The 26021-nt window shown below is 40.2% G+C and overlaps 1 protein-coding gene across 1 annotated transcript in view; it reads right to left on the reverse strand.

The window, feature by feature from the left end:
• Positions 1–26021, reverse strand: part of CLSTN2 (calsyntenin 2) — a 329191-nt gene that overhangs the window by 16380 nt on the left and 286790 nt on the right. Inside the window, exons 9-12 of the mRNA XM_077929943.1 lie at positions 23998–24160; positions 9901–10067; positions 5032–5180; positions 4087–4313 (exon numbers count right to left, since the gene is read on the reverse strand). Coding sequence (XP_077786069.1) covers positions 4087–4313; positions 5032–5180; positions 9901–10067; positions 23998–24160 — 706 coding nt within the window. The remainder of the gene's footprint in view (positions 1–4086; positions 4314–5031; positions 5181–9900; positions 10068–23997; positions 24161–26021) is intronic.

The raw sequence follows: 26021 nt of genomic DNA on the forward strand, positions 1-26021 counted from the left end.
CTCAGAAATCTGATTGTGGAAAAGTAATGCCTAAATTGGATTGCACGGTTCCAGCATAAACAAAATTATCCCGATACGTTAGGAAGCCTAGTCCTAACATAGCACTATAGCTAGTTTCTTTGTTTGCACTAAAATATAGTCCGTTTATACTTTTATGCTGAGGGTGAGTGACATTTGCACTGATTCCCTCAAGTGCATTAAATATATATTCACAGGTGCAAAGACAGGCACTTTAATATTGCTTTAGCTACCAAAGAAAACATAACATATAGAAAATAGTTTCAACTTAAATAGGACGCTGATAAAATATATAATTCAATGTTGTGAGCCAATGATTAATGTTGGTAGCAGCATGGTTTACAGCAATTTGCTTTACCCACTTTTTCCAGCTATAATTAAAAAGAGCATAAGCTTATAACTACAATATTCAAATTTTCAAAATTAGATTGTCAACATTTGATAGCAAATGCTTTCAATTCCATTCAAAATAGTTTGTGGCCAACTAACAATTAGATGCATTGTGGTACCAATGTTTCAGGAAACTAATTCCTCATTGTGAAACATTTCAGCCCCTCTCAAGCTCCATAATACATAATTCTAGATGCAATCTAAGTATTTCCTACATGGCTCAGGGACTGACAATGCCATAACCGCCCATGAAAAATGTTTGTCTTCTGACCCAGTTTAGCTCAGTAGCACTGTCATCTGTTTTACTGTCCTGTGGAGCATGGGGCATGACCAAGGCAGGGATCAGGGTAAAATGCTACTGATGCAGGGAAACTGGTGTGTTCATGTACATGCACATGTGTGTGTATGGATAAAAGCAGCATCAAAATTTAGCAAATGCCTGGATAAAGGAAGGAAACAGTGAAAGATGATGCCTGAAAAATCAGAAATGAAAGACAAAATTTGCTCTTACAATGACAGAGAAAGGGGGAAACAGGTAAGTGGTTTTGAGAGAGAGAAAATGAACAAGTTTCATTATTTCCCCACTTAGCTTTATTTTCTCTCTTATTGAACCTTCTAGTTTTACAGCAGTGCTGGATTAACATCAACCACTGAACATATCTTCAAAGTGTAATTTCCTGCTCCATCTACATCTCTTTCATATAAATTTGTTTAAAAACATACAGCATTACTTTTCATTTGGACTCTCATTTAATTATACTGGGGCAGCTAAGAATTCCGAGACTTTGATTTTATTGTAATATCAGATGTAAAATGAAACAATTGTATGCACAGTTTGATCTGTATGATTTTGTGTGATTATGGGCTTCTCATTCACTACCTTGCATAAACAAGAAGAAAAGCGTTTTTGGGGGTGAAGTGGAATGAGAATGGGAGGAAATAGAAGCTATTTTGTCATTATTTAAATATATCTGCTGTTTTTTCTGTTTTTAACTATTCTTAATTATCTTTAGTGTACATGTCCCTCAGCTCTAATAATAATAACAGTAATAATAATAATAATAATAATAATAATAATAATAATAATAATTTGTTTGCTGCAGAGCTACCGTGGTTATCAGCCCACTGCAAGATTTGGCTCTTCTACTGAGCCAAGAGAAGCACTGTGTGCTCCAATGGACTCACTGGAACTCCTAAGTGTGTAGAGGATTGTAGCCTGAGTTTGTGTAACTCCTTGCCAACATCCCGTCCATATCACTGGAATGAAGACATGGGCACCAGATAAGGATGACGGGAAGCCTGACCTGTGTGTGATCAATTAAAATCAGTTTACCCCCTTTCAGTACGAATTATACCCTTTACTAAGGTGAAAGTCAGGAACATCCATTCCCATGACTAGCTTCTGATGGGCAGCCTTCAGAACCTGACCTGCATAGTTCCAAGTATCAGTTAAAACAGTCTTAAACTGGTTGGTGCTCTTCACCACCCACACCTTTTGCATACGCAGAGAACACTCTTTAGACTGAGAGTACTGAGCTAATCAACCTTAGTAATAAACCTAAGGATTATGGCATCTTCCCCATGTTTCCTGTGAGAGGTTGGGTCAGGTAAGCCTCCTTTCAGCAGTCTGATTCATCAGGATGCTGACTATAACTTTCCAGCCTCTCTTTACCTCTTTCCACATGTATTGTGCCTGCCAATTGAGACCTACTGTGTTAAAAACAACCAGCTTAACAATAAGAACCCACCAGATACAATACATCGCATAATTTTGGATTGCCCTCTTTTCGACGCCCTTCACAGAGATCTCCTAGGGACTCCCCTACAGTTTAAAATATTGATTTACAAAGAGTTTGTAATCCAATATTTGTTGAGGGGTGGTACTCCCAAAACTATCAAGATTGTTTTGGGGTATTTAGCTGAGATCTTTAAAGCTAAATCTAAAGTTGTCTGATTTATTCAATGGCTGCTAACTAGTCTTTTATATATTGTATGTGTTTGGATTATTACTGTATTTGGATGACTTTGTGTGATTTTATTGTTTAAACTTATGCCAATAAAGGCCAAGAAAGAAAGAAAGAAAGAAAGAAACAAGAAACAAGAACCACCAGCCTTTGGGAGCCTTTGGGCACATCTGCAAGCCACAGAAACTATATTGGCCATACAACTACACTTCAAATATCTGAAGGGCAGGCACATGGAATATAGAGTAAGCTTGTTTTCTGCTGCTCCAAAGGGCAGGACCTGAACCAATGGATTCAAATGACAAGGAAGGAGCTTCTGACCGAACATTAGGAAGAACGTCCTGACAGTAGCAGCTGTTCGGCAGTGGAACAGATGACCTCAGAAGGTGGCACGCTCTCCTTCATTGGAGGTTGCTGAACAGAGGTTGGGTGTCTATCTGTTGGTCTGTCAGGGATTCTTTAGCTGTGATTCATGCATTTCAGAGGGTTGGACTAGATTTCCCTTGGGATCCCTTCGAACTCTACAGTTCTATGATTCCATGAACTCCACCCTCCTCCGTTATAATCCCCTCTCCAAAAAATCACCCATGCTACATTTAAGCTTGCAAAAAATTCTATTGGATAAAAGTTTATTTCAACCTAATGTTGGGTGCAAGGACAGGATCCTGTGAGCACCATGGAAAATAATGTGTGGACTCAGTGGGAACTACACTGGCAACCCATGCAACAGTGCAGGCAATAAAAGGGACCATTCATCTGGCCAATTCTGACAGGAATCTAAAAAATCTTACTTGACTCCTAAGAGGAAACCAGCTAATCCCGCGCTGTCTAAGCCTGGTTGGTTGGTTGGATAGACAGGACATTGTCATCCAAGGAGGGAGGCACTGAGACAGGCACAAATGTCTTGAGTACAGCAGCTGCACTGCCACCGCCACCCAGACATGAGGCAGCATTTTCTTTGCATGTTGCTCCTGTCATGGGAAAGAGGCTACTGCCCCTCACCAAAATACATAATGGTGAGGTGAAGCACAAACAACAGAGACGAGGCATTCAGTGTGCTACTTTGAGGCACATCTAAAGGTAAAGGTAAAGGTACCCCTGCCCGTTCGGGCCAGTCTTGCCAGACTCTAGGGTTGTGCGCTCATCTCACTCTATAGGCCGGGAGCCAGCGCTGTCCGCAGACACTTCCGGGTCACGTGGCCAGCGTGACAAGCTGCATCTGGCGAGCCAGCGCAGCACACGGAATGCCGTTTACCTTCCCACTGGTAAGCGGTCCCTATTTATCTACTTGCACCCGGAGGTGCTTTCGAACTGCTAGGTTGGCAGGCGCTGGGACCGAACGACGGGAGCGCACCCTGCCACGGGGATTCGAGCCGCCGACCATGCGATCGGCAAGTCCTAGGTGCTGAGGTTTTACCCACAACGCCACCCGTGTCCCTACTCCGTGCCACATCTACTCTGCAGCATTTCCCTCCTAAATTGTAATTGTTGTTGTGAGCCTAAAAAGGGTGAAAACATATTGCCTTTCAGTGTACCTAAGAAGCTTCATGGATTATAGAAGGCTAAAGAACGTCTGGAGGAAACCTAGCTGGGTCTATTATTTTTTAATATTAAGCATGCAATAGGTTGTGTCTCAGTAATATGTCCTCCTCAGTGCTACCTGGCGCTCAGTCTCTACTGTCACAGAAACCATAAACTCTTAAAACCCACAAACCTCTCTCTTCACTTTCCTTCAAGACAGGAGGGTGTTCCATTTTAGTGACTGTGCTGACAATTCTGATATCCGGTAAAAGAATCACGCCTCTTTCTTGTTCAAATTGTGCAGCCGGTCTTGCAAAATGATCCATCCCACTTATTGTAATCTTGGGCTCCTTGGCCTGAAACACCATTACATAGGCATCTATATCTGGGATACTAATGCAGACATCTTCACCAAAACATCTGAAAAATATATTATTCATTAACTTCATGGAAGAGGTTTTAGTGTACATTCTTCCTTTGCAAGAAGCACACAGTCTGATGAAAAAACATTTCAGCCAATTCTTTCTTCTTTTTTGGAATGTTAGCACATTTGCCTTTCCCCCCTGTCTACCCACAGGGCAGCTATGAACCTACTCAGCTCCCTGTGAACATTAGGAGCACAATTACTCAAATTATTTAAAGGGTAGCTGAGCATATCATTGGTAGGCATGATCTTTAGTAAGGTCAATGCACGCATACCATTTAAACCCCTTAAATAACATATAACCAACAGTCAATTGTTAAATCTGATTAGATGGCTTCTAATTGTTAGGCATTTTACATTAGGTACTCAAATTGATACTTAATGGGTTTGATATAGCTATCTTGTTAAATGTGCATCACGAACCTAATCATCCATTTTATACTGAATGCATCAGGAGGCCATTTCACACACATCCAGAACTCTATCTGAAGTCAATGGGCATGCAGGAATTAGGAAATTACTGTATAGCTGAAATTATTTCACTGTAAAAGTAAATGTAATTCTTAAGCTATTCGCCAATTCATTAAAAGACCAATTATATTGATAGATTTTATTTTCATGCAATTATTCCACATCCAAACCTGTAAGGTTCTTGATATGAGGTCTAATGAAGTATAAGCAATGGTTGAATCAAGCTCAGTGAGTATAACTTACTGGACTTTGGATGAGACTTTAAGACGGCGAATGCCTGAAGTTGGAAACTGTCTTGAGTTGATATAGGAGACCTTTTGGAGAGCTTGATTTATATTCACAATGTCATCTCCTTCTATTACAAGTACTGACTGGGAAGGATTGAAGTGATACTGGTGGGTGGGGGGCAAAGAATATAATTAGTATTTAGGGAAGTAATATAGGATGAGTCATTAGAACATTTTGAATAACAAGCTTCTAAAAACTGTTTCACAGAGACCAGTTATATTCCCATCAATTCTTTAAAAAAACAAACCTACAACCCTGTAATTTTATTAGCTAATGTTTGTTCTATATGTAAAAGCCATTTATGAGCAAGCACCCACCAGGCACTCATCTACCATACCTTTTAGTAATTATTGCAGCTATAATTAACAGTAAAATAAATTAGAAGTCAGTGGAAGCACTTTGAATCAAGACAATTTCCTCTACTCTTCATATTTAACCATCGTGCTTTTGCCATAACTGCAGCTTATTACAATGAAATATGGGGGTCATTTTTTCTCTGCAAGTTCAACAAAAATATTCTACTTTGTCAATTCCAAATCTTTATTCTAAATGGGCAGATGCTTTCTTATTCCACTATAGCAATGAGTGTCTAGTAAATCCAAATCACAATATGCTATTGGCCTCGTGGTCCATACATGAGGCAGAATATGGTGTGTGTATCTGAATTGGTAGAGACTAATTCATACAACTTCTGGCTACAGGAAGATGTGCCATATTTTTAAATTATCCAACATGTAAACGCTGGAAGGGAATGTCATCGCCTGCAGCAGGCTGTATGATATGTTAATTATGTTTAGAAAGTTGAGGCAATTTTACTCTGTTTTAGTAATTTAGCATTTGTATGTTTTAAAGTATGGTGGAAAATTTCTCTTGATTTTCTCTTTTTGTAAACCGCTTTAAATAATCATGTAGAATATAAACTTTATTCAATAAATGAAATAAATATGAGATCAGGATTATATTTTACTTCACATATATGTCACTAGACATTGCTAAGTTCGCTGTAGATGAAAGAAACTGTGCTCGCTTGCTCAGGTTTGTTAAAATGTCAACATCTGTATCCTTATTTACCTTTGCTTACTTTATTAGCCTAGACCAGTGGTTTCCAACCTTTTTTTGGCCATGCCCCTCCTAAGCATCTCTAAAATCCTGATCCACTCCCCCCCCCCCATGACATATAATTCTTATTATTCAAAAAATGAACTCCTGTTCATGTGTAGGAAGCCTAAAAGGCCATTCACTGTTAATAACTCATTCTCGAATTGCCCCTCTTAAAAATCAAATCACCCACTTGTGGGGCATGTGCCCCATGTTGGGAACCATGGGCCTAGACAATATGGCACAATCAATGTATATGAAATGGCAAGTGTAACAACAGATGACTAGTGAACATCTAATTACCAAGCTCACCTGCACATCCATCCTGTTCTTGTTTCCCAAATTAGGTAAAGTTTCAGACAATGCTTCCTATCTCTTTGTTCCAGATTTGTGTTTTATATTTTTATGCAAAAGCTACTTGGCATGCATGCACACAATTTGCTTCTATGAACAGGTATGATCTGTATACAGATTTATTTTTATTTTTATTGAAAGACAGGCACAATCTGTCTTTATTACTGTTCTGTTCAACTCTAGGGCCAACTGCAGTTCTTTCATCAGGACATGTCACTGTCAGGCCAACTAGGAAATGCTGCACGAGACCCTATTTCTGACAGCTCCTCTCATTTTCCTCTCCTGCTGTCACACTGACTCTCAAAATAGCTGAAAAGGTAAAAATGAAAGGAGGAACTTGAGCCATGCCAGCTTGTAGATTGGAGACAGAGATTGTTTTGAAGCTGAAAAATTAAACTCTTGCATTTATTTCTCCCACCCGCAGCTGCTTCACAGAGACAGCCGCTTGTCCATACTAGATCAGCCGTTGGGAGGCAAAACAGAAGACAAGAAATGCTGGCACTCCTCAAGCAGGCTTCAAAGAATTGTCAGCTGCAAACAGCAGTGTACAAACTGTGTTTCCTATTGATCACGAGATAAGCAAGAGCTGATAGAGGGCAACATACATTTTTAATAAACAACGTATTTCTTTATACATATTTGCTCACAGCCAAGATTTTATACAAAATATTTTTAATTTATGTTTGATAAATGTGAATTTAGCTGCTACTCTTTCTTTGAAGACGAAGAAAACCCTGGGAAATCATGTGTTTGCATCATTACAATGGAAAAGCAACTGCTGAAAATATTTGGAACATTTCCATTTGTTAACCTACGACTGTGATATTTAGATTTTAAGCTTACAAAAAGAAAGCTTTGCTCTCCTCACACATCCACCACCCAGTCTGCTTTCTGCTGCTTTGTACAGGGGTTTCCAAGTGCCCAAGTGCTGTTGGGCACTCCCCCAAAGCACTGAGCACAGGGCTGACAAAATCCCTTGTTTGGGGTTCCCAGTGCCCAGAAGCCAGTAGCCTTGAGCCAGTCATTGCCTCTCATCCTAACCTAACTCACAGGGTTGTCGTGGGGATTAAATGAGGAGGGGGTGAACCATGTACCCCACCTTGTAGAAAAGGAGGGACATAAATGCAACACATAAACTAAATTATAAAATGTTCCTTATTCTTCTTTTGCATCCTGGTCTTGAGTTCAAGCTCAAAGAGTAAATAATCTTCCATTGCAGGGACAGCTTGAATTCAAGCCAGGGATCCAAAGAATTATCTTTTGTTTGCAGTTTCAATGCAAGCTGGATAGGCACAGAGGTGTTTCCAGCTATTCCGCCCCCTGAATTTGTAGTTGTGTAAGAAGCTGCTGCAGGAGAGACAGCAGTCACGAAATTAAAAGACGCCTGCTTCTTGGGAGAAAGGCAATGGCAAACCTAGACAGCATCTTAAAAAGCAGAGACATCACCTTGCCAACAAAGGTCCATATAGTTAAAGCCATGGTTTTCCCGGTACTGCTGTATGGAAGTGAGAGCTGGACCATAAAGAAGGCCGGTCGCCAAAGAATTGATGCTTTTGAATTATGGTGCTGGAAGAGACTCTTGAGAGTCCCATGGACTGCAAGAAGATCAAACGCATCCATTCTTATGGAAATTAGCCCTGAGTGCTCACTGGAAGGACAGATTGTGAAGCTGAGGCTCCAATACTTTGGCTACCTCATGAGAAGAGAAGACTCCTTGGAAAAGACCCTGATGTTGGGAAAGATGGAGGGCACAAGGAGAAGGGGACGACAGAGGACGAGATGGTTGGACAGTGTTCTCGAAGCTATGAACATGAGCCTGACCAAACTGTGGGAGGCAGTGGAGGACAGAAGTGCCTGACGTGCTCTGGTCCATGGGGTCATGAAGAGTCGGACACGACTAAACGACTAAACAACAACAAGAAGAAGCTGCTACAGGAGAGAAACTGTGAGTAACAGCATGTGAGGAGTTACTGCCTGAATGGTGATGGTAACAGGGAAGTGGATTCTTTGGGAAAGCTGAGGACTAGATGCTTGATCAGATTAACTTGATAGTTGCCTAATTTGTAGCAGACATAGCAACAGTGGGTAGGATATCTAGGACAGGTGTGGAGATCCTTTGACCCTCCATTTGTTGCTGGATTACAATATAGTCATACCTCGAGTTGAATGTGCTTCAGGTTGAATGCGTTCGAGTTGCGCTCCGCAGCAACCCGGAAGTAACGGAGTGCGTTACTTCCGGGTTTTGCCGCTCGCGCATGCGCAGACACTCAAAATGACATCACGCGCATGCGCAGAAGCAGCAAAACGTGACCCGCAGACACGCCGTCGCGTCTTGCGTTCCATTTGGGATGTGAACGGGGCTCCGGAATGGATCCCGTTCGCATCCCAAGGTACCACTGTACCCATAAATCCCTGGCCCTTGGCAATACTTACTGGGACTGATGGGAGTTGTAGTTCAGCAACATCTGGAGGGTCTACTGTTTCCCACACCTCTAGGACCAAGGACAAACAGTTCAAACTCCCTTGTTATTTTTGCCACTGCTAGGAGGTGCAATGTTGCTACATTTATAATACTGAGTTTTTTTTTTGGGGGGGGGGGTTGTATGCCGTTGCATTTACTATATGTAGCTGTGTTTATTATTGCTGTTACTATGAAATTATACTTGCAATTGTTGATTTTGTGATATATCTTTGTAAGCTACATTGAGCATAACTTCTGCGTGGAAAAGGGGCATAAAAAAAAGTGTTGATGACGAAGGGAAAGTTTTTATATTATTTTATTATTTATTTCATAAAATGTGTACACCGCTCAGTCATTGAAAGACTCATCAAAGTCATTTACATATGATAAAATAGTAAAATCAAGAGGGGGAGAAATCAGATTTGGTGGTAATGTCAGGTGACTGGCAGGTGGGCGGGGCTGTGCACCTGCCCAAGTGGCCCATGGGGTTGTGGTGGTTGAATTGTTGATCCCATTTGCCTCCTCCATCCAGTTACCCATCCCTGCTCTAATGGTAGTCATCTTCAAGGTGCTACAGTAACTGTAGCACACGCCTGATGATATGTGTGCTGTATCTCCTGGGGAACGTGCATGCTTCTATACAATGTCTCAAACATACCATGAGCAGAATTGAATGCTGAAAAGCCGAAGGGTTGTGAAACACCCATGGCGCACTTGGTACCTATAGGTTTATAAAGGCAAAAATGTAGACATTTAGCGCCACATAGCTCCTCTTCTGCTCAGCTGCTTCCTTGCATGACTTCATGGCATATTAGATGGCTTCTGGGAATACATTTGTACTCTACCTTGTGCTCTTCACTTCATAAATCAGCTTTAAATGTTATCAAAAATGATGTCAGTTCATCCCTCACCTTTAGTCCTTGGCCAAGACTCTCCAGGGAGTTAATATCCAAACCTTCCTTGCAGGCTTGCAAACAGGAAATCACTTTCTGACTCTCAATTTTGCCTGGTCGGATGGTTAGGCTGGCAAGGCTGCCATGGAAAAACTGAGCAAATCTGGGTTTAGAGACTTCACCTCCTATTAAAAAAAATAAGCACAAATCTTAGCTGATAATAATTCATAGATACATTTTTATTTATGGCTATCAATATTTCCAACACAGTCTTTAAATGTCTGAGACAACTGACAATCCAGCTGCTGTTGTAATCCCAAACAGAATTCCAAATAGAAAATGACCCGTACATTGTTACTATTTATGGTTATAACGCTCCAGACCTATCTGCACATTCTAATTCCCATGCAATTAGATTGCATGAGGGGAAGTGGGGGCATGTGCACTAGCTCTGCCCCCTCCATCCCTGTCCCTATCATCTGTCACAAGCTGAAGGTAAATGTGTGCAGTGACGATCCTGCTCTACTCCCCATGCAATTTCCCTGGAAGAAAAGACTCCCCACGTCCGAAGTTATTCCTCCAACTTGTGGAAGGTGTCAGGTATGATGACAGAGGGAGGTAGAGCTAGCACACTCATTTCCCTCATGTGAGGGATTAGAATGTCTAAATATCACCATTTATATTATTAAAAACTCCTGCTTTCATACGGGAGTCTGAAATGCATTCTAGTCGGAGACATGGCCCGCAAAACATCAGCCCTGCAGCAAGTGATGTAAAAGCTGCTTCTACGATTTTAATTTAGAAGCAGCATAAAGCTAAGCATCAAGCTCTATTATATTTTAGAAGATATTTGTGATTCTGTAGATGAAGAAGTAAACCTGAAAATAACATGCTGCTTAAAAACAAAGCACCAACCAAATGAAAAGGCCATCTATGCTGCTTGCTGGTCCTGGGAATAGTAAATCTCTTATAAAGCAATATGCAATTAGTTACTGTTAAATTAACAAAATGGCCTTCCTACCAAATTTGCTTACCTTCTATATAAACTGACATTATGCTGCTTAGTAATGACTGCCTGTGATATATAAAACTAAATAGAAATGAGTGGCTGATAGAGGAAAGAAAAACAGACTCATTATGGAGTAAATTAAGGAAATAAACCCATTCAAGATTAACATCTGATTTCAGTCATGCCAGTGGGTGAGGTATGGGTGAATCAGAAGCAATTGGATTTTGCACATTGATTTCATGCACATTGATTTATTGGGGTATAGGCTGCTTTGATTTGATTTCATCAATATCATAATTGCATACTGAGGTTGATTCTCTTACTGATTCATGAAACTCGGTACCTTATAATATGCATCAAGCCTGCAATTACTACCACCAAACATTTCACAGAACATTTTTACTTGGTTTTATATTTTCTACATCTGCACCACATTATGATACTAACCCATATGATGTATATTTCCGTATTAACAATGAACTACTATTGCTTTTAAGGAAGAAGCCACATTTCCAGAAGGGAGAGTCAGAATTACTATAACTGATAACAAACCACAGAGACAGAGAGAGACAGACTTGTGTATACTAATAGCAAAAGAGACATGGCCAACAGATATTTTAATATTTCCCATTTTACAAGATGCATTAACTGTATTTTTAAATTGTTAGAGAAATGCAAGCCCCTAAAGTGTCACTTGCAAAAGCTAACCAACACCCTCCTTGGGACACAAATAGAGAGAAGTACACAGCACTGACAAATGCATCAGAAGCGTTATGGTTTAAAAATAAGCATCCAGCTGAACAGTTATCCTTCTCAAGGGGTTATAGTACAGACACTGGTCACGTCTGCCATTGGCAGCACCTTCTAGGTCCACCTGAGCAGCTTCAGCCAGACAACTAGTATAAATAAAAGAGACAGTCCAATTGAAACTTATTTATAGATCCAGCAGAGAAGACAAACCCACCTGCATCATAAAAATTAATGATGAACCATAGTGTTGATGCACCACCTGAGCCCAACCAAATGTAGCCAAACTTCACAACCATTTAGTTACTTGCAAGGACAGCTACAACAACAATAAAAAGGGAGTGACAGTGTTGTCAACATTGAAATGACACACAGATGGGCTTATTTATTTTAACTTCCTAGGAAAAAAATTAACAATTTGAACAACTGAGAGGACAGTCTACTTCTGCCAAAAGGCTTCATTCATACTTTATGACTTTGTCCTTTTATTACCAATGATGGAAAACCCATAAACACTTAGGTTCATGGTACCATATCAGCTTTGGAAAGGAAAGAAAAACATTGTTAAATAAAACTTTAGTTATTTTTCCTAACGGAATTTTAATCTGTTTCAGGTATCAAAAAATGTCACCAGTTTCGATTTCCAAAAGGTCTCTTAAAAAATAAAATCACACCCTATGCCAAGGAATTAGTACTGCACATGAATTCTACTTGGCGAACAACAGAGCATAAACTGCACACCCATACCTTAATTAGGAGAACCTAATTGAACAAGAAAGACTAATCTGTATTGAAATAAGCAAAGAAAGGACAGTATATCTTGCATTCTGACACAAAATACCCATCTCACATGAGATGCATATTCTCAGGTTCTATTTGCAACTTCATGAAAAATAATTTGTTGAATGGCCTGCACCTGTACCTGTACCATCCTGTTCACACATTAAGATTTCAAATGGAGGCCCTTCCTGCTGTGCCCATCCCTTACCTCAGTGTGATGAGTGGCCAGCGGGGGGCGGGGGGGAGAGACTTTTCCATGATGAATTATATGAATTGGCGTATTATTTTTTTGAAATGAAGTGGCATCTAGACTATTATGCAATGATGTGTTGGTTTGTATGTTTTGATGTTGTGTTGGAAGCCACTTGGGGTACATTTATGTGGCAATGTGTGATACAACTGAAATCTACTACATCTATATTTTGGGAAGCTGTTTGTTTGTATATCTGTTTTCTATGTATTTGGACGCTTCTTAAGATAACATAACCACATTTTGCATAATCGTTCCTGAGATCGAAGAGCAGGTTGCCATCTGTGTTCGGATCTAGTTGGACACCATTTTTAATCAAGATGGTAGACTGAACCTTTGAAATTGCACTGTTTTTTTTTGGGGGGGGGGATTCCTATAAATCCCGAGCAATTCTGAATATGAAGTTGCCAGTTGTCAAATAAATAAATAATGACCTTCAGGACATCATAACGCAAACTAAACAACTATTAAGTATGTGATTAGGGCTTGGAATTATAAATTCAAATAGGATATGCTTTCTGAAGCCTGGTCCTGGCCTTCTTGGATAGATGGGTGATGACACTGACTTGCAGTGTCAGTTTCTGTCTCCTGCAAGAATATACCCAAATCCCATGTGTTCTTTTTGTATGAGCAAAAAGGTGTGCTAGTCTAGTAAGCTCTGCTAGTACACTAACTTCTGGGGTGTTTCCCCTATTATAATTTTAATGGGTAAATATTAGTCTTCTGCAGCATACCCACTAAGATGGTAATATCTGAAGCCCATATACACATTTTTTCCACATTGTGTACAGTGTTTATCTCATCATGTACATTTTTGCAGTGTATATGAAGTGGAAAAACAAAGAAGCACACACTATGATTATAGTAGATAGAGTTATGGTCTGAAATATGTATGGATTAAAATTGTTGTGTATCATGTAGTCATGTGAGAATTTTAGGACAGAAATGAGCAACAGAAATATAGTTAGCAGTCCTTGGAAGCATCAACACACTACAAAACACTATTGGTCCTATTATGCTAAATAAAGTTGTGTTTTAATTAATTTTGATTATATGACCAACCATGCCTTTTAGGCAGAAAAAGCAAAGGAGGATGATTCACTAATCTGTTTTGTTGTTGTTTTAAACATGGGATTATGGTTTGTCAGGACACAAAGAGGAAGGGGAAGAAAACAGCAAAATTACTTCCATTGTTTATATGGTAATGTGACTTAATTTGTTAGGAGGCATTGTCTGAAAGAGCTACTCAGTGTTGACTCCATTGTGGAAATGACACAAGTTAATTACTTCATCCCTCACCACAACTCTTAAGATACCAAAATGGCTTTGCAGTATTGGAAGTAATGACTTTTCAGCTATGGAAAATGGAAGTGCAACCTTTTGACAGTAATTAACTCATGTCACGGCTATAGTATCTGAAGAAGTGTGCATGCACACGAAAGCTCATACCAAGAACTAACTTAGTTGGTCTTTAAGGTGCTACTGGAAGGAATTTGTTTTGTTTTGACTATGGCAGACCAACACGGCTACCCATCTGTAACAGGAGGTAAAGAGTTATACATATAGAAAGGATTGGTTCCTGAGGGGAACACTATGAAATTGAGACTTTATCTTTTTTCAAAGATACTCTGATGAAGTCTGTGGGAAAAGAGTTCATATAACCTGCTTACTTCTCTGCCTGTCTTTGCCACAAAATGATTGTTGGTAACTAAAGAGCCAAAGGGAACATCTAAACCTTGGCATTATTGAAGTCATCATTTAGTAAGAGAGGTTCTTTGCCACATTGGCAGATGAACTGTTATCAGAACACAATGGCCTCTTATACAACTAAAAGACTGCTGCCAAAGAGTGCTATTATTAAATATAACAATGTGATAATCAATCTGATTTTACTGTCTGAAAGCTCAGAAAAGAACTGCAAACATTAAAGAAGAGGAACATACTATATTCTATTGGTTATCACTACCAATACTGAGACACCAGGTACTGATGCAAATGCTCTATGAGACCCTTTGAGATGTTACACATGATCCAACAAAGTTTTATCACTGTCAATTTGTGTATTCAAGAAGTCTGCCTTTCATAAACTGAAAACAAGGCATATACAGTAATTCCTTATTTTTTCTACTCACCTGGTCAAGACAAGCATTACCATACATTGCTACCACAGAAGGTCTATAAGGAGCACATGGTAAATAAGACTCAAATAAAATCTGTATGGAAGTTACAACCTCATGAGTAGGGAGGTCAGGCACTGACAGTAGTACTGTGTTCTAAAAACCAGCTTGATGAAAGCAGCTATACGTTAGCGGATCCTGAAGAAGCTTCTACTAATTAAAAATAAATACTTGTGGGCAATGTATTTTTGAAAGCCACAGTGCAAAGGATGCAACACAACTCTCTTACTACAATATTTTCTGTTACTGTGCATCAGCAAAAAAAACCCTACCCTTATATAGTGCCCTCCTGCCCCATGTATAGTTCGGTATCAAACCCTTGCCAGGCTAATTCTGCCATTTCTTGGAATAGCCATAGCAAACAGAGTGGCACTCACCATGTTTGGCTGGTGCCTGGGACCAACATAGAAAAGTATATTATAAGCATCTGCTTATAACTAAAATATTTATAGCTCAGCCATCCATCATTACAACAATCTTAGGGTGAAGTAAAATAAAACTCAATTTAAAACAACAAATGTATCAATAACTTACATAACATTAAAAAAAAACCATGCAGATAATGGCCCAAATGGTTAAGGGCTTTAAAGGTTAACATGATCACTCTAAACTGAGTCCAGATATGCAATGGTAATCAATTCATCTGATGCAAAATTGAAGGCACGTGTTCTAGTCTTCTGGACAGTGCGAGCATCCAGGCAGTCACATTTGGCACTGATTGAGACTTCCTGTCTTCTAAGGTAGCCTCACAAAGTATGGATTTAATTAGTGCATGAAATCTAGAGTTTGATATAAGTGTGGGTCACTCTGTGTGGCTTATCTTACATTTTTAACAACGGGGGTGGGGGTGGGGAAAGAAAGCGTGTTCTCCCTGAAATGAGAGCACATGTTGCGGTGGGGTCTGCCAAGCCAACCCTCTGTTGCCAGGCAGGGTAAATGCAAGCTGGCCTGGGGCAACGATTGGATAGCCGGGTTGCTGGGGCAAATTGCATGTTGCAATGTGGTGGGTGGGACCAAAGGCTTTAAATATTGGGGCACTCAGCTTTTGCTTTCTCTTTCACTGAGTGCATAGGATCACCGACCCACCCGCCCTGAGTTCTGGTTGACCTTGCTATGCCTGTCATGGGGTCGTCTGCCGTTAGGGCAGAGGCCTGGTAGGAATTTTGTCCATTTGGCTGATTGGCTGGTGCCATTTGGTTTTTGCCTACTACATAGTAATTCGTCACAACTTGTAAGGTTGTGGCTAGGCATTGGTTATAAAAATTGGTGGAGGAGGGGTAAGGATAGGCTGGGCCTGCCCCTCCAATGGTGGTGTGGAAGGGAATTCCGTTAAAGGAATCCAGGGGCTTGCCACGATTTCGTCCAATCCCTGAAATGGGACCAGGGCTGGCAAGCCCTGGGGAGCATGTGGGTGAGCGGTGAGGGCCTGTGACTCAGCTCCATTGCTCCCCATATATTGTTTTCCCTTCACTGGCTTCCGAGGGAGTTTGGAAGTCAGTTCTGTCCCAGGCGGGGGGACAGATAGCCTTAACCAATGCCTAAGCAACCACTCACAGATTATGTATTTTAATAACGTTGTGGCCAAAATTATGCCAAAAACCTTAAACAAAAATTATGTGTGAATTGTAAGTTATTTTGAGGGGTGGCTTGGGGACCTCGACACGCAACAACTTTAGGAAGACTGCATTTTGTGTACACAGTTGATTCCAAATGGATTACTGGCAGTCCTGTATTTCAATTGGGAAGCACGACACATTGTTCCATAAAGATTGGTTCTTATAACAGCTTGCCAGCATTTCAGTATATCTTATAATATAAAGAATGTTATCAAATTAAAAAGTTATACCGAAAGACTGTTAAGAAGCAATACCTTATGAACAAATATGTTCCCTCAGTCTTGCTTATGATATTTTCGTGAAAGAGACAGACTTATAAGTAGCATTATTTTCGTAAGCTCACCTATGGTAAACAGAATTAAAATGTATCAGTCGCAAGAGTGCCCTGCTTCTCCTGTGATCTAAGGCATGTTAAGAAGGCAGCCAGCATGAAACAATTCCTGTTTTCCAGACAAGAAATTAAATGTCTTTATCTTGGAAAAAGACTTTTCTTCACAGTTAAGAGTAATACATTAAACATTTCCTTTAACCTTTGTTTTTATTTTTAAATAGAATTCATCCCGATTTTTTCTTCTTTCTTTCCTACATTTTCTCCTATTGCTAGTATTACTATTTTTGGCATGAATGGATTTTGATCCCGATTCTCACGAAACTGCAACCTAATAAATCCTAGAAAATCTGGAAGGTTTTTGACCTGTTGGACTGTCTGTCCTTCTCCTGCTGGTTATCCTAATTACAAGGGGTCTAGCCTGCTTTATTTATTTATTTATAGAAACCATGAAAATCAGTGAATGCCTTTTGTATGACAAAAGGTCATACAAGAGAGAAAGAGCAAATAAGTATGGGTGAAAAAGGATGACCTGCTTTTAAAGCAAAGGATTAAGCTTTGAACTTGAACACTGTTCTGGAAATACAACAAAATGGAAAATAATAACTCTAAAACAGTACTATAGTGATCACAGATTAATGTCCTTTGAAATGTTGGCATTTAGTTTGGAGGTCAGGTTTGGAAATGCAATAATATGACATCTATATGCTGCCTTGATCCAGATTTACTACATAAGCATCGTGTGAATGTGACTGCTGACTTTATTAGACTTTCCTTACATTTTACCAATAATACTTTTTGTGCAACCAAAATTTCCTGTCATGAAACTTTGCTCTTCTTTGTGGTTCAAAGAGATGCCATATGCGGTCTTAGTCATGTAGGATCTCAAGGCATCAGTGGTGAGGACTCATTCGAAGATCTATCCCAAAACTTGTTGACTTTCTGTTTACTAGGGAATAGAATTATGCCAACAGTGTTTTGTTTTGTTTTGTCTTGTTTATGGTCAAATCAATGAAACAAGACTGTATATCTGTTAGCCATGAGCAATAGTTGCAAAAAAAGGAAAGTCGGGTTTTTTCTGCAGCAGAACGCAGATAATACAGTCTCTCCCCTTGCATTTAGTGGATTTCATTTATATAACAAAGATATAGTGTGATACAGTGTCCCATAATGAAAAAAAACTGATACAAGTAAAACAACACAATCCTACCCCATCTGTGTTGGGGTTGAGTTAGTTAGAATGGCATGCAGACTTCTTCCTACCAGCTTTTGCCGAGGACTGACAAAAACTTGTATGGGCATTTGTATTTGCACTTTTCTGATAAGTAAAAGAATTCATATTTGAAAATAAGTAAGTAAATAAATGTCTTACAACAGAATTTACCAAACAAACTCAGTTAGGTCTTCTGTTTATGGAATGGGCCTTTTCAGCCCCAACTCCCCCCGTGCACCCCTCTATACACACCAAAATTGGTTCAGGGCTGTCAGGAGCACCCCCAGAACAGAGCAGAGGGGAAGGTGATGGGGATTGTTCCACTTGGGAAACTGAAATGCTTGTGTAAATGGAATGTTTGTAATAGTGTGACATTGAGTTCCACTCTTTGGATTTATAAATGGATATTACTTTTTGCTGAGTAGATATCTTGTCTTCCCATTCTGTGTAAAAACAACCAAAATGTTGAGTTGGAGTCTTACCTTTCCATTTAAGCACATTTTGAATTCTACTTGCTACCAGGAAGAGAAAGATATGAACATACCTAATTGTGGAGATTCCCTCTCCATCCAGAATTCCCAGCAAAAGTGCCCTAGTCTCAAATGGTGAGAGAGATCCTGTAACATTTGGGATATGTCTTATAATTCCATTCCAGAATCTCATCACCAGTAGTGAATGGAAAGAGAGAGAGAGAGAGAGAGAGAGAGAGAGAGAGAGAGAGAGAGAGATCCTGCCTTGTGGCACTTAAGCAATAATTAGAATGCTGATTGCTCATGAGAAACAGTAGGTGTGGGATTTGGTGCCAATGAGATATTACATTAAAAAACATTTCTCTAATTCCTTTTAAATTGGAAACTGCAGGTTCAGTACAGAGGAACAGAGAGCCAACTCTTAATCCCCATTTTGTGATCCAAGATCCTTCATAATCAAGGTTCTCTGGGAGATGAACCATTAAGGTTTATTAATATCAGAGATCCATAGAACAACTATATACAGTATAAGCAATGCTGAGATGAACACAATTTCAGCCACAGTTAAAACAATGATAGCCATATAATCATGAATTACTACTCCACTTGTAAAATCCTAACTTCTTATAAAGACATGAAGTGATATGCCTAGGATTAGAGTTAGGTGAATCTATCAAGTTTGGTTGCTCTCAATTTTTCCTTTTTTGAATCTTAAGTTCAATTCTCCATAATTCCACATCAGCTAGTGGGTTGTTTTTTAAAGTTTTTAATGAAAAATCACTAGCATTTTAGTACAAATTTCTCCTAAAATGCAATTTTTTGCAAAGGAATTTTGTCTAATATAATGCATTGCTTTCACCAAGCTATGCTTTTTTATCCATACTTTACCCCAATAAATGTATTTTTGTATACATTACTTGGCTGGAGAACTACATTTCAAAATTTGGGAGTAGTGTGAATCTTCAATGATGGCTGTGTTTCGGTTTATGTATTATTTCAAGAAGCATAAATTAGCTAGATAGACTTTCCTTTAAATGGAAAGTGAATGAAGTTTGCCCTCATCCCTGCCTAGGAGTTGCAGTTCTGAATGGGAATGTTCTATCTTTTATTCTAACCATTTATTTTGCTTGGCAGAGTTTACGTAATGCATAACAGGCCTTAAATGGGCTGTGTTATGATATGAGTGTAAATCCATTACCCTGGGTCTCACCTTGCTAGGTAAGCATTTTATAGCCACAGAAGGGACTCTATAAAACCCCTTCTGTACAAAATCATCTAGTGCTTTCTGCCAGTGCTGTAGTTTTTTTGGTGGAATGCAGATGGGGATGGTCTGAAAATAATATAACAGCTGCAGAAGTATCACCATCCTCACAGGTCCTCCAATGCCATCAATGATGCATTCCGTGTACCTTGCACCTGCAAGTTTTTTTCTTAAAATCCTGGCTGTCCTTTAAACTTATTACTCAGTTGGTTAGAGCGGGTGCTGATAACACCAAAATTGCAGATTTGAGCCCTGTATGGGACAGCTGCATGTTCCTGCATTGCAGAGGGTTAGACTAAATGATTCCTCAGGGTCCCTTCCAACTCTACAATTCTATGATTTCGAATCCTGGATAGTTGGTTATTGGAATATGCAACCCATAGGTATTTCCAGTGCTTTTTGTTCTGGGGGGACGCAGGGATATGCATACCCCTAAACATTTTGTGAATCTAAGTTTGGCCTCATTGAGGGGCAGTATTTCAATATGAGTAGGAAAATGAGAGTACCCCTAAACATTTTTTTTTAAAGAAAAAAAGCACTGGGTATTTCCAAGCATCCTTGATCCATTTGTAGCTAATCTTGTGTAATTCAGCTTTCCTTCCTAGCAACTTCTTGTTGTGGAGGGAATTCTGAGATTTGTGGTACAGTGGTACCTCTGGATGTGAACGGGATCCGTTCCGGGGCCCTGTTTGCATCCAGAAGTGAACGCAACCTGCGTCCGCACGAGTCGCGATTTGGCGCTTCCGCGCATGCGCGTGAAGTCATTTTGAGCATCTGCGCATGTGCGAGTGGCGAAACCCGAAGTAACACGCTCCGTTACTTCCGGGTCGCCGTGGAGCGCAACCCGAAAATATTCATCCTGAAGCTACTTCAACCTGAGGTATGACTGTATTCTAATTCTAGCTTTGTCTGCATCCTTCTTCCTGCTAAGTGCTACAAGAACAACACTGCGTTGGAGAAGGAGGAAGCTGCCACACAGAGTCATCTCCTGGACTGGATGCCAGAAGACAAGCAGGTGGGGCCTGCCTAAGGGAGCTAATGGATCAGCCTCCACTGAAGGCTGCAGATTCCTTTTCCTACTCTGCCTTCTCTTGATAGTTTTTTCTCCCTCTCTGCAGTCTGCTCAGACTCTCCTCCATCTTCAAAGAACTCGCCTCAGAATTAATTCCCCAGCTTTTTAAACCAACCTCTTGATAAAGCAGTTTCTAAGAACCAAAAGGAGCCAGGCCATCCCACAAGGCTGCAGAGAATTAAATTTACTACCACTTTAGTGGGGGGGATATTATGCATTGCCAAAGAAAAGAGGATCGGCATCGCCAAAAGAGGGAACAAATTTGCATAAATATTGCACATGGTAATTTATATGAATAAATTTATATGGATATATTTTTATGCAAATTTAGAAACAATCACTGTCATACAAAAATAAACACACCTGACCATCAGCAGCTTGTGTGGTGGGCACAATGGGGTTGCATTGCTTTCCTGGTTTCCGTGCATTGTTGCCCGTTACTGTGAAGGGGGTGGGCTTGGCACATTAGGATTCAGAAGCAAAGAACTGGCTTCATCACAGTGCCTGCACCATGTTCCCTGCTGCATTGGTCCTCTCCTCTAGCATGGTCTGGGAAGGTGGAAGGGCAAGACAGTCCCACCCATGCTTCATCACCAGCCACTACTATCTCTGACCATAGTGGGAAAGACATCAGGGACTTGTGTGCTACCTTTGTCAGCTGGCTAAGTGCTGCTAACTGTTGATGTACAACCTCAAGTCTCCCACTCTCCCTGCTTACTGTTCTTCATCTTTAAACTGGGTTTTCTTTAAATAAGACCTTTAAATGAGACCTTAAATAGGACACGGGCGGCGCTGTGGTCTAAACCACAGACCCTAGGGCTTGCCGATCAGAAGGTCGGCGGTTCGAATCTCTGCAATGGGGTGAGCTCCCGTTGCTCAGGCCCTGCTCCTGCCAACCTAGCAGTTCGAAAGCACGTCAAAGTGCAAGTAGATTAATAGGAACCGCTTCGGCAGGAAGGTAAACGGCGTTTCCGTGCGCTGCTCTGGTTCACCAGAAGCGGCTTAGTCATGCTGGCCACATGACCCAGAAGCTGTTCGCTGGCTCCCTCGGCCAATAAAGTGAGATGAGCACCGCAACCCCAGAGTCATCCGCGACTGGACCTAATGGTCAGGGATCCCCCTGACTTTGCATCCCTTTAGAGGGTTATTCTTCTGCACCCTTTCAAAGTATAGGACTGTCCTCAGCAAAGTAAGGCTGCCCTATTTGGACAGTAGAAGCTGTTGATACTGAGCAGGGATACTGACCAGAAACATTTAAGATTTTGTGAAGCTAGCAGAACATAAGGAGTTTCTACAACAGGCACATAACTAGTTCCTATAGTGCTGCTGCTGCTGGTGGTGTTTCCAGTTTGGTCAAATATAAAACTATGCCATCAGCAAATAAGCTAATTTTATGACAGTTACCCTCAATTTGGATTCCCTTGGCCTTTGCATTGCTTGGACTGTCACACTCACAGCTAAAAGCTCAATTGACAGCACAAAGGGAAAGTGGGCATCCCTACCTGCTCCAACAATTGATCTGAAATTTTCCACACTGGAAGTTATTAACCTTCACTAAGAGCATCGAGCTCTGACTTCCCAAAGGCAGTCCATTCCCAAATTCTTCTTTTGCAGTAAGTTAAAAAGACAACCTCGAGGCAACCTGCTTCCAGGCAGTCAAAAGCTTTTCCCACATCAAAACAACAAACAGCACGTCTCTTTTCTTGCTCAAGTTATGTCCATTATTTTTGTCAAACTGTTTGCAAAATCCCCCCTACTATAAATCTATTATGGGCCAGATTACTGCATGAACACAGCACATTGCTCAGTCTTTTCGCAAGGAGGGAAGTTAAAGTACTTGCATCTCGATTAAGCAGCAAATTATGGAAATAATGCCAGAGAAAAGAAAAAGAGAAGTCTGTTTTCTTGCCAGCTTCGATGGACAGCCAGTTCATACGTTTGCATTGGCATCAAGTTAGTGGGAAGGAAAATGCAATGATTCCAGGTGGTGGTGCTCAAAGGGATAGTTGTAACCAAAACTGTGAAAGAAGACTACAGGTGAGAGCCTATTAAGTCTTATAAGGAACCTAGGGAGTCAGGCAAGGTAGGGAGCAGATGGTCCTCATCAGAATGACCAGTTGTTCTGACCAAAGAGCAGGTGGGTGTTTTGAAGGTTTATAATCAATATGTCGCCTGACATACCACTGAGTCAGCTGGGCTCTGGGTACCATAAACCTCTAGTTGCTCCTTCAGACCAGCCGTTTTAGTGGCACCCAAAAGGGCAGAAAACTAGATGACACTATCAAAGAATAGGGTTCCTTTATAAAAACTTAGCTTACTCAATACATTTATATGCTGCTTAATCGTTTGCATATCTAAGTGACATACATAAATGAAGCCATTCAGAATAAAACATTGAAATCAACAAAAAGAACAAACAAAACCCCAAAATTTTGGCCAGGAGCTTTATTGGTCAGGCAGTAAGGAGCTGGATTTGGAGCAACCCTATGACACTTTACTACAGTGGTACCTCTGGTTGCGAACAGGATCTGTTCCGGAGGCCCGTTTGCAACATGAAAAGCGCGCAACCCACAGCAGCGCGTCTGCACACTCGCGGGTTGTGATTCACCGCTTCTGCGCATGCGTGTAATGTCATTTTGCATTTCTGCTCATGTGTGAGCAGCGAAACCTGGAAGTAACCCTTTCCGGTACTTCCGGGTCGCGCGGGACATAACCTGAAAGAACGTAACATAAAGTGGACGTAACGTGAGGTATGACTGTATTCCTGCGCAGCCCTCTCTTTAGATCTCTAGGGTGGAATCTACATACATTTAAAAAAACAAAAACCATGCTGTGAAGATGCTTTAAAGTTTTGAAAAATACATTGAATTTGGCATCACTCACCTTCACCATCTACTGCCATATTCGTATATTGCACTTTACAACACATTTAAAACATTTTATTTGCAGCTGTATAGGTGAGTCCTAACTCTATATCCTTATCTCCAGAAACTGTTTCTTTTTTTAAAAAAAATATGAAATCTTTGGCATTTCTGAGACCACATAAAGACTATGCTCAGTGTCATTGTTCTGAACCATAGGCCACACACATACACACATGATAGGACCTTGCTTTTGGTTAATATTACTGAGGTTTTACTGTACAGTAGATGTCCTCAAATCTTAATTTACACATTTCAGTCTTCTACTTACCTTGCCAACAAGCGCCAACAGTAAGTTGCATTGCTATGTGTGATGGATGAATAGGCCAGTCATTCGTTACAAGGTAAGGTTCGTACGTTGTACCATCCATATACAAAGTAACTACTGGGAATTCAACATTTACGACATAGTAGTGCCATTCTTTATCGCAAATCTAAACAAGAGAAGGAAAGGGGAGAAAATATACTTAGCACCTGTTTTTAATGCGCAGAGTCTTGTAACGTCATCAAAAGGGTGATAACATTTTTGAACTTTGAAGAAAAGTATCAGTGATCTTGCGGCAGTTCATAAACATGCATTTTAATACAGAACTGTGCTTTACTTCAAAATTATTTCCCACATCAAACTTGTCCAAGCAAATGAAAAAATATTCTGTCATTAAAAATAAAATAAAATGCAAAAGCATTTCAAAAATCAATACCACCCACACACGCTTAAAACTTTACTCTTATAGTAATTATACCCTCTCAATAATCAAATGCCAATTTCATTAGCTTTTAGAAATAGAATGCAGCAATTGGGCCTAATAAACAGCTAGGAGAACAGCTGCAAAAACTTTTAGGCATTCATCCACTGTGTAGAACAGGCATGCATAGGAAAGGATACAGGCTCTGCCCATACCCACCTCTTCATTCAAACACTAGAACAGATAGCCCAGACATACTGCCTTTCTTATTATTGGCTCCAGCTGCAGAAGATGAGGCTGAAAAAGCCAGAGACTATCTTGGCTCTGAGTCCTGGAAGACCTGCTGCTCTGCCTTGAGGGCCTTTTCCACCTGACCAGGGAGGGTGGAGCCCTGACTGACTCCAGCTGCAAAAGCTGAGGCTGAGTTGGGGTGCTGCTGCTGTTGGTTTTTTGTATCTTTGTGCGAGGCTTTGGTGTAATTTATCTTGAAAATGTTCAGTTTGTATTTTTTTATGCTTAATTTATTGTTTATGACTACGTTTGTTATGTTGTAGTTATGTATTTTTACATGCCATCTTGAGCAAGGTTTGAACTGTGGAAAGGTGGGATACAAATAAAATTATTTGCACACACACTTAGGCCTCACCTACACTATATGTTTAATACAGCATCATACCACTTTATAAACAGTCATGACTTCTCCCAAAGAATTATTGGAGCTGCAGTTTTATACAGATGGTGAGAGTTGTTCCAGGCCCCTATTCCCCTCCCAGTTCCCAGAGTTGTTTAATAATCAACCTTCTAACAACTTATATCACCTTTAACAAACTACAGTTCCCATAATTTTTGGGGGGAAAGTCAAGATTGTTTATAGTGGTATCATACTGCCTTAAATGCATGGCGCAGACCTTATACATAATGCATAGAAAACTTAACACAACAGATCCACTGATGTCATTTTTGACCCTTGTAAATCTGTAGGTGGAATGCTTTGTTGTTTTTCCTATTCATGCATAGCTCTCCTTTATTTATCTACCCTACCCTGTTCCTAGATTTTTATTTAAAACGAAGAACAAGGAAGAACAAGTAGGAGGAGGAGCTTTAAAAGGGGGAGAATATTATAATGGAACTGCTAAAAATCACAGCCAAATTATTTTGAATACATTTATAAAATCATTTAAAGCCCCGAAGAAGACCAACAGTACAATTATTATTGTTCCCGGGGATTTTTTCCAGTCAGAATTCGCTGGAACTCAATTCCAGCACCTCTCAGGTGGGGCAGCATTGGCATTCTAAGAGAACAAGGGAGTGAGGACATGACAGGGAGTTCTAGCATGTCACTGATTGTTTCTTATCTTCTTGTTCTGCGTTACTGTGTTTTGGGTTTGGAATTAAAGAGAAGCTGTGAAGAATAAGAGAGTTTACATAAGATATTCATTAATTTTAAATACCTGTTTCTTCTTACACAAATCCTTTGGGTATCTTGTTCTATCTTCTAAAATTTACCACTATAAGTTGCAGTGCCGGTTGGGGGCTGCACTACAGGCATTTGCTAAAATTAGCCCATAATAATCTATGGAACTAATGTGAAGAAGCTACTAGACTGTAG

This window comes from Podarcis muralis, chromosome 6, assembly GCF_964188315.1.
Source record: "Podarcis muralis chromosome 6, rPodMur119.hap1.1, whole genome shotgun sequence".
Taxonomy (NCBI): Eukaryota; Metazoa; Chordata; class Lepidosauria; order Squamata; family Lacertidae; genus Podarcis; species Podarcis muralis.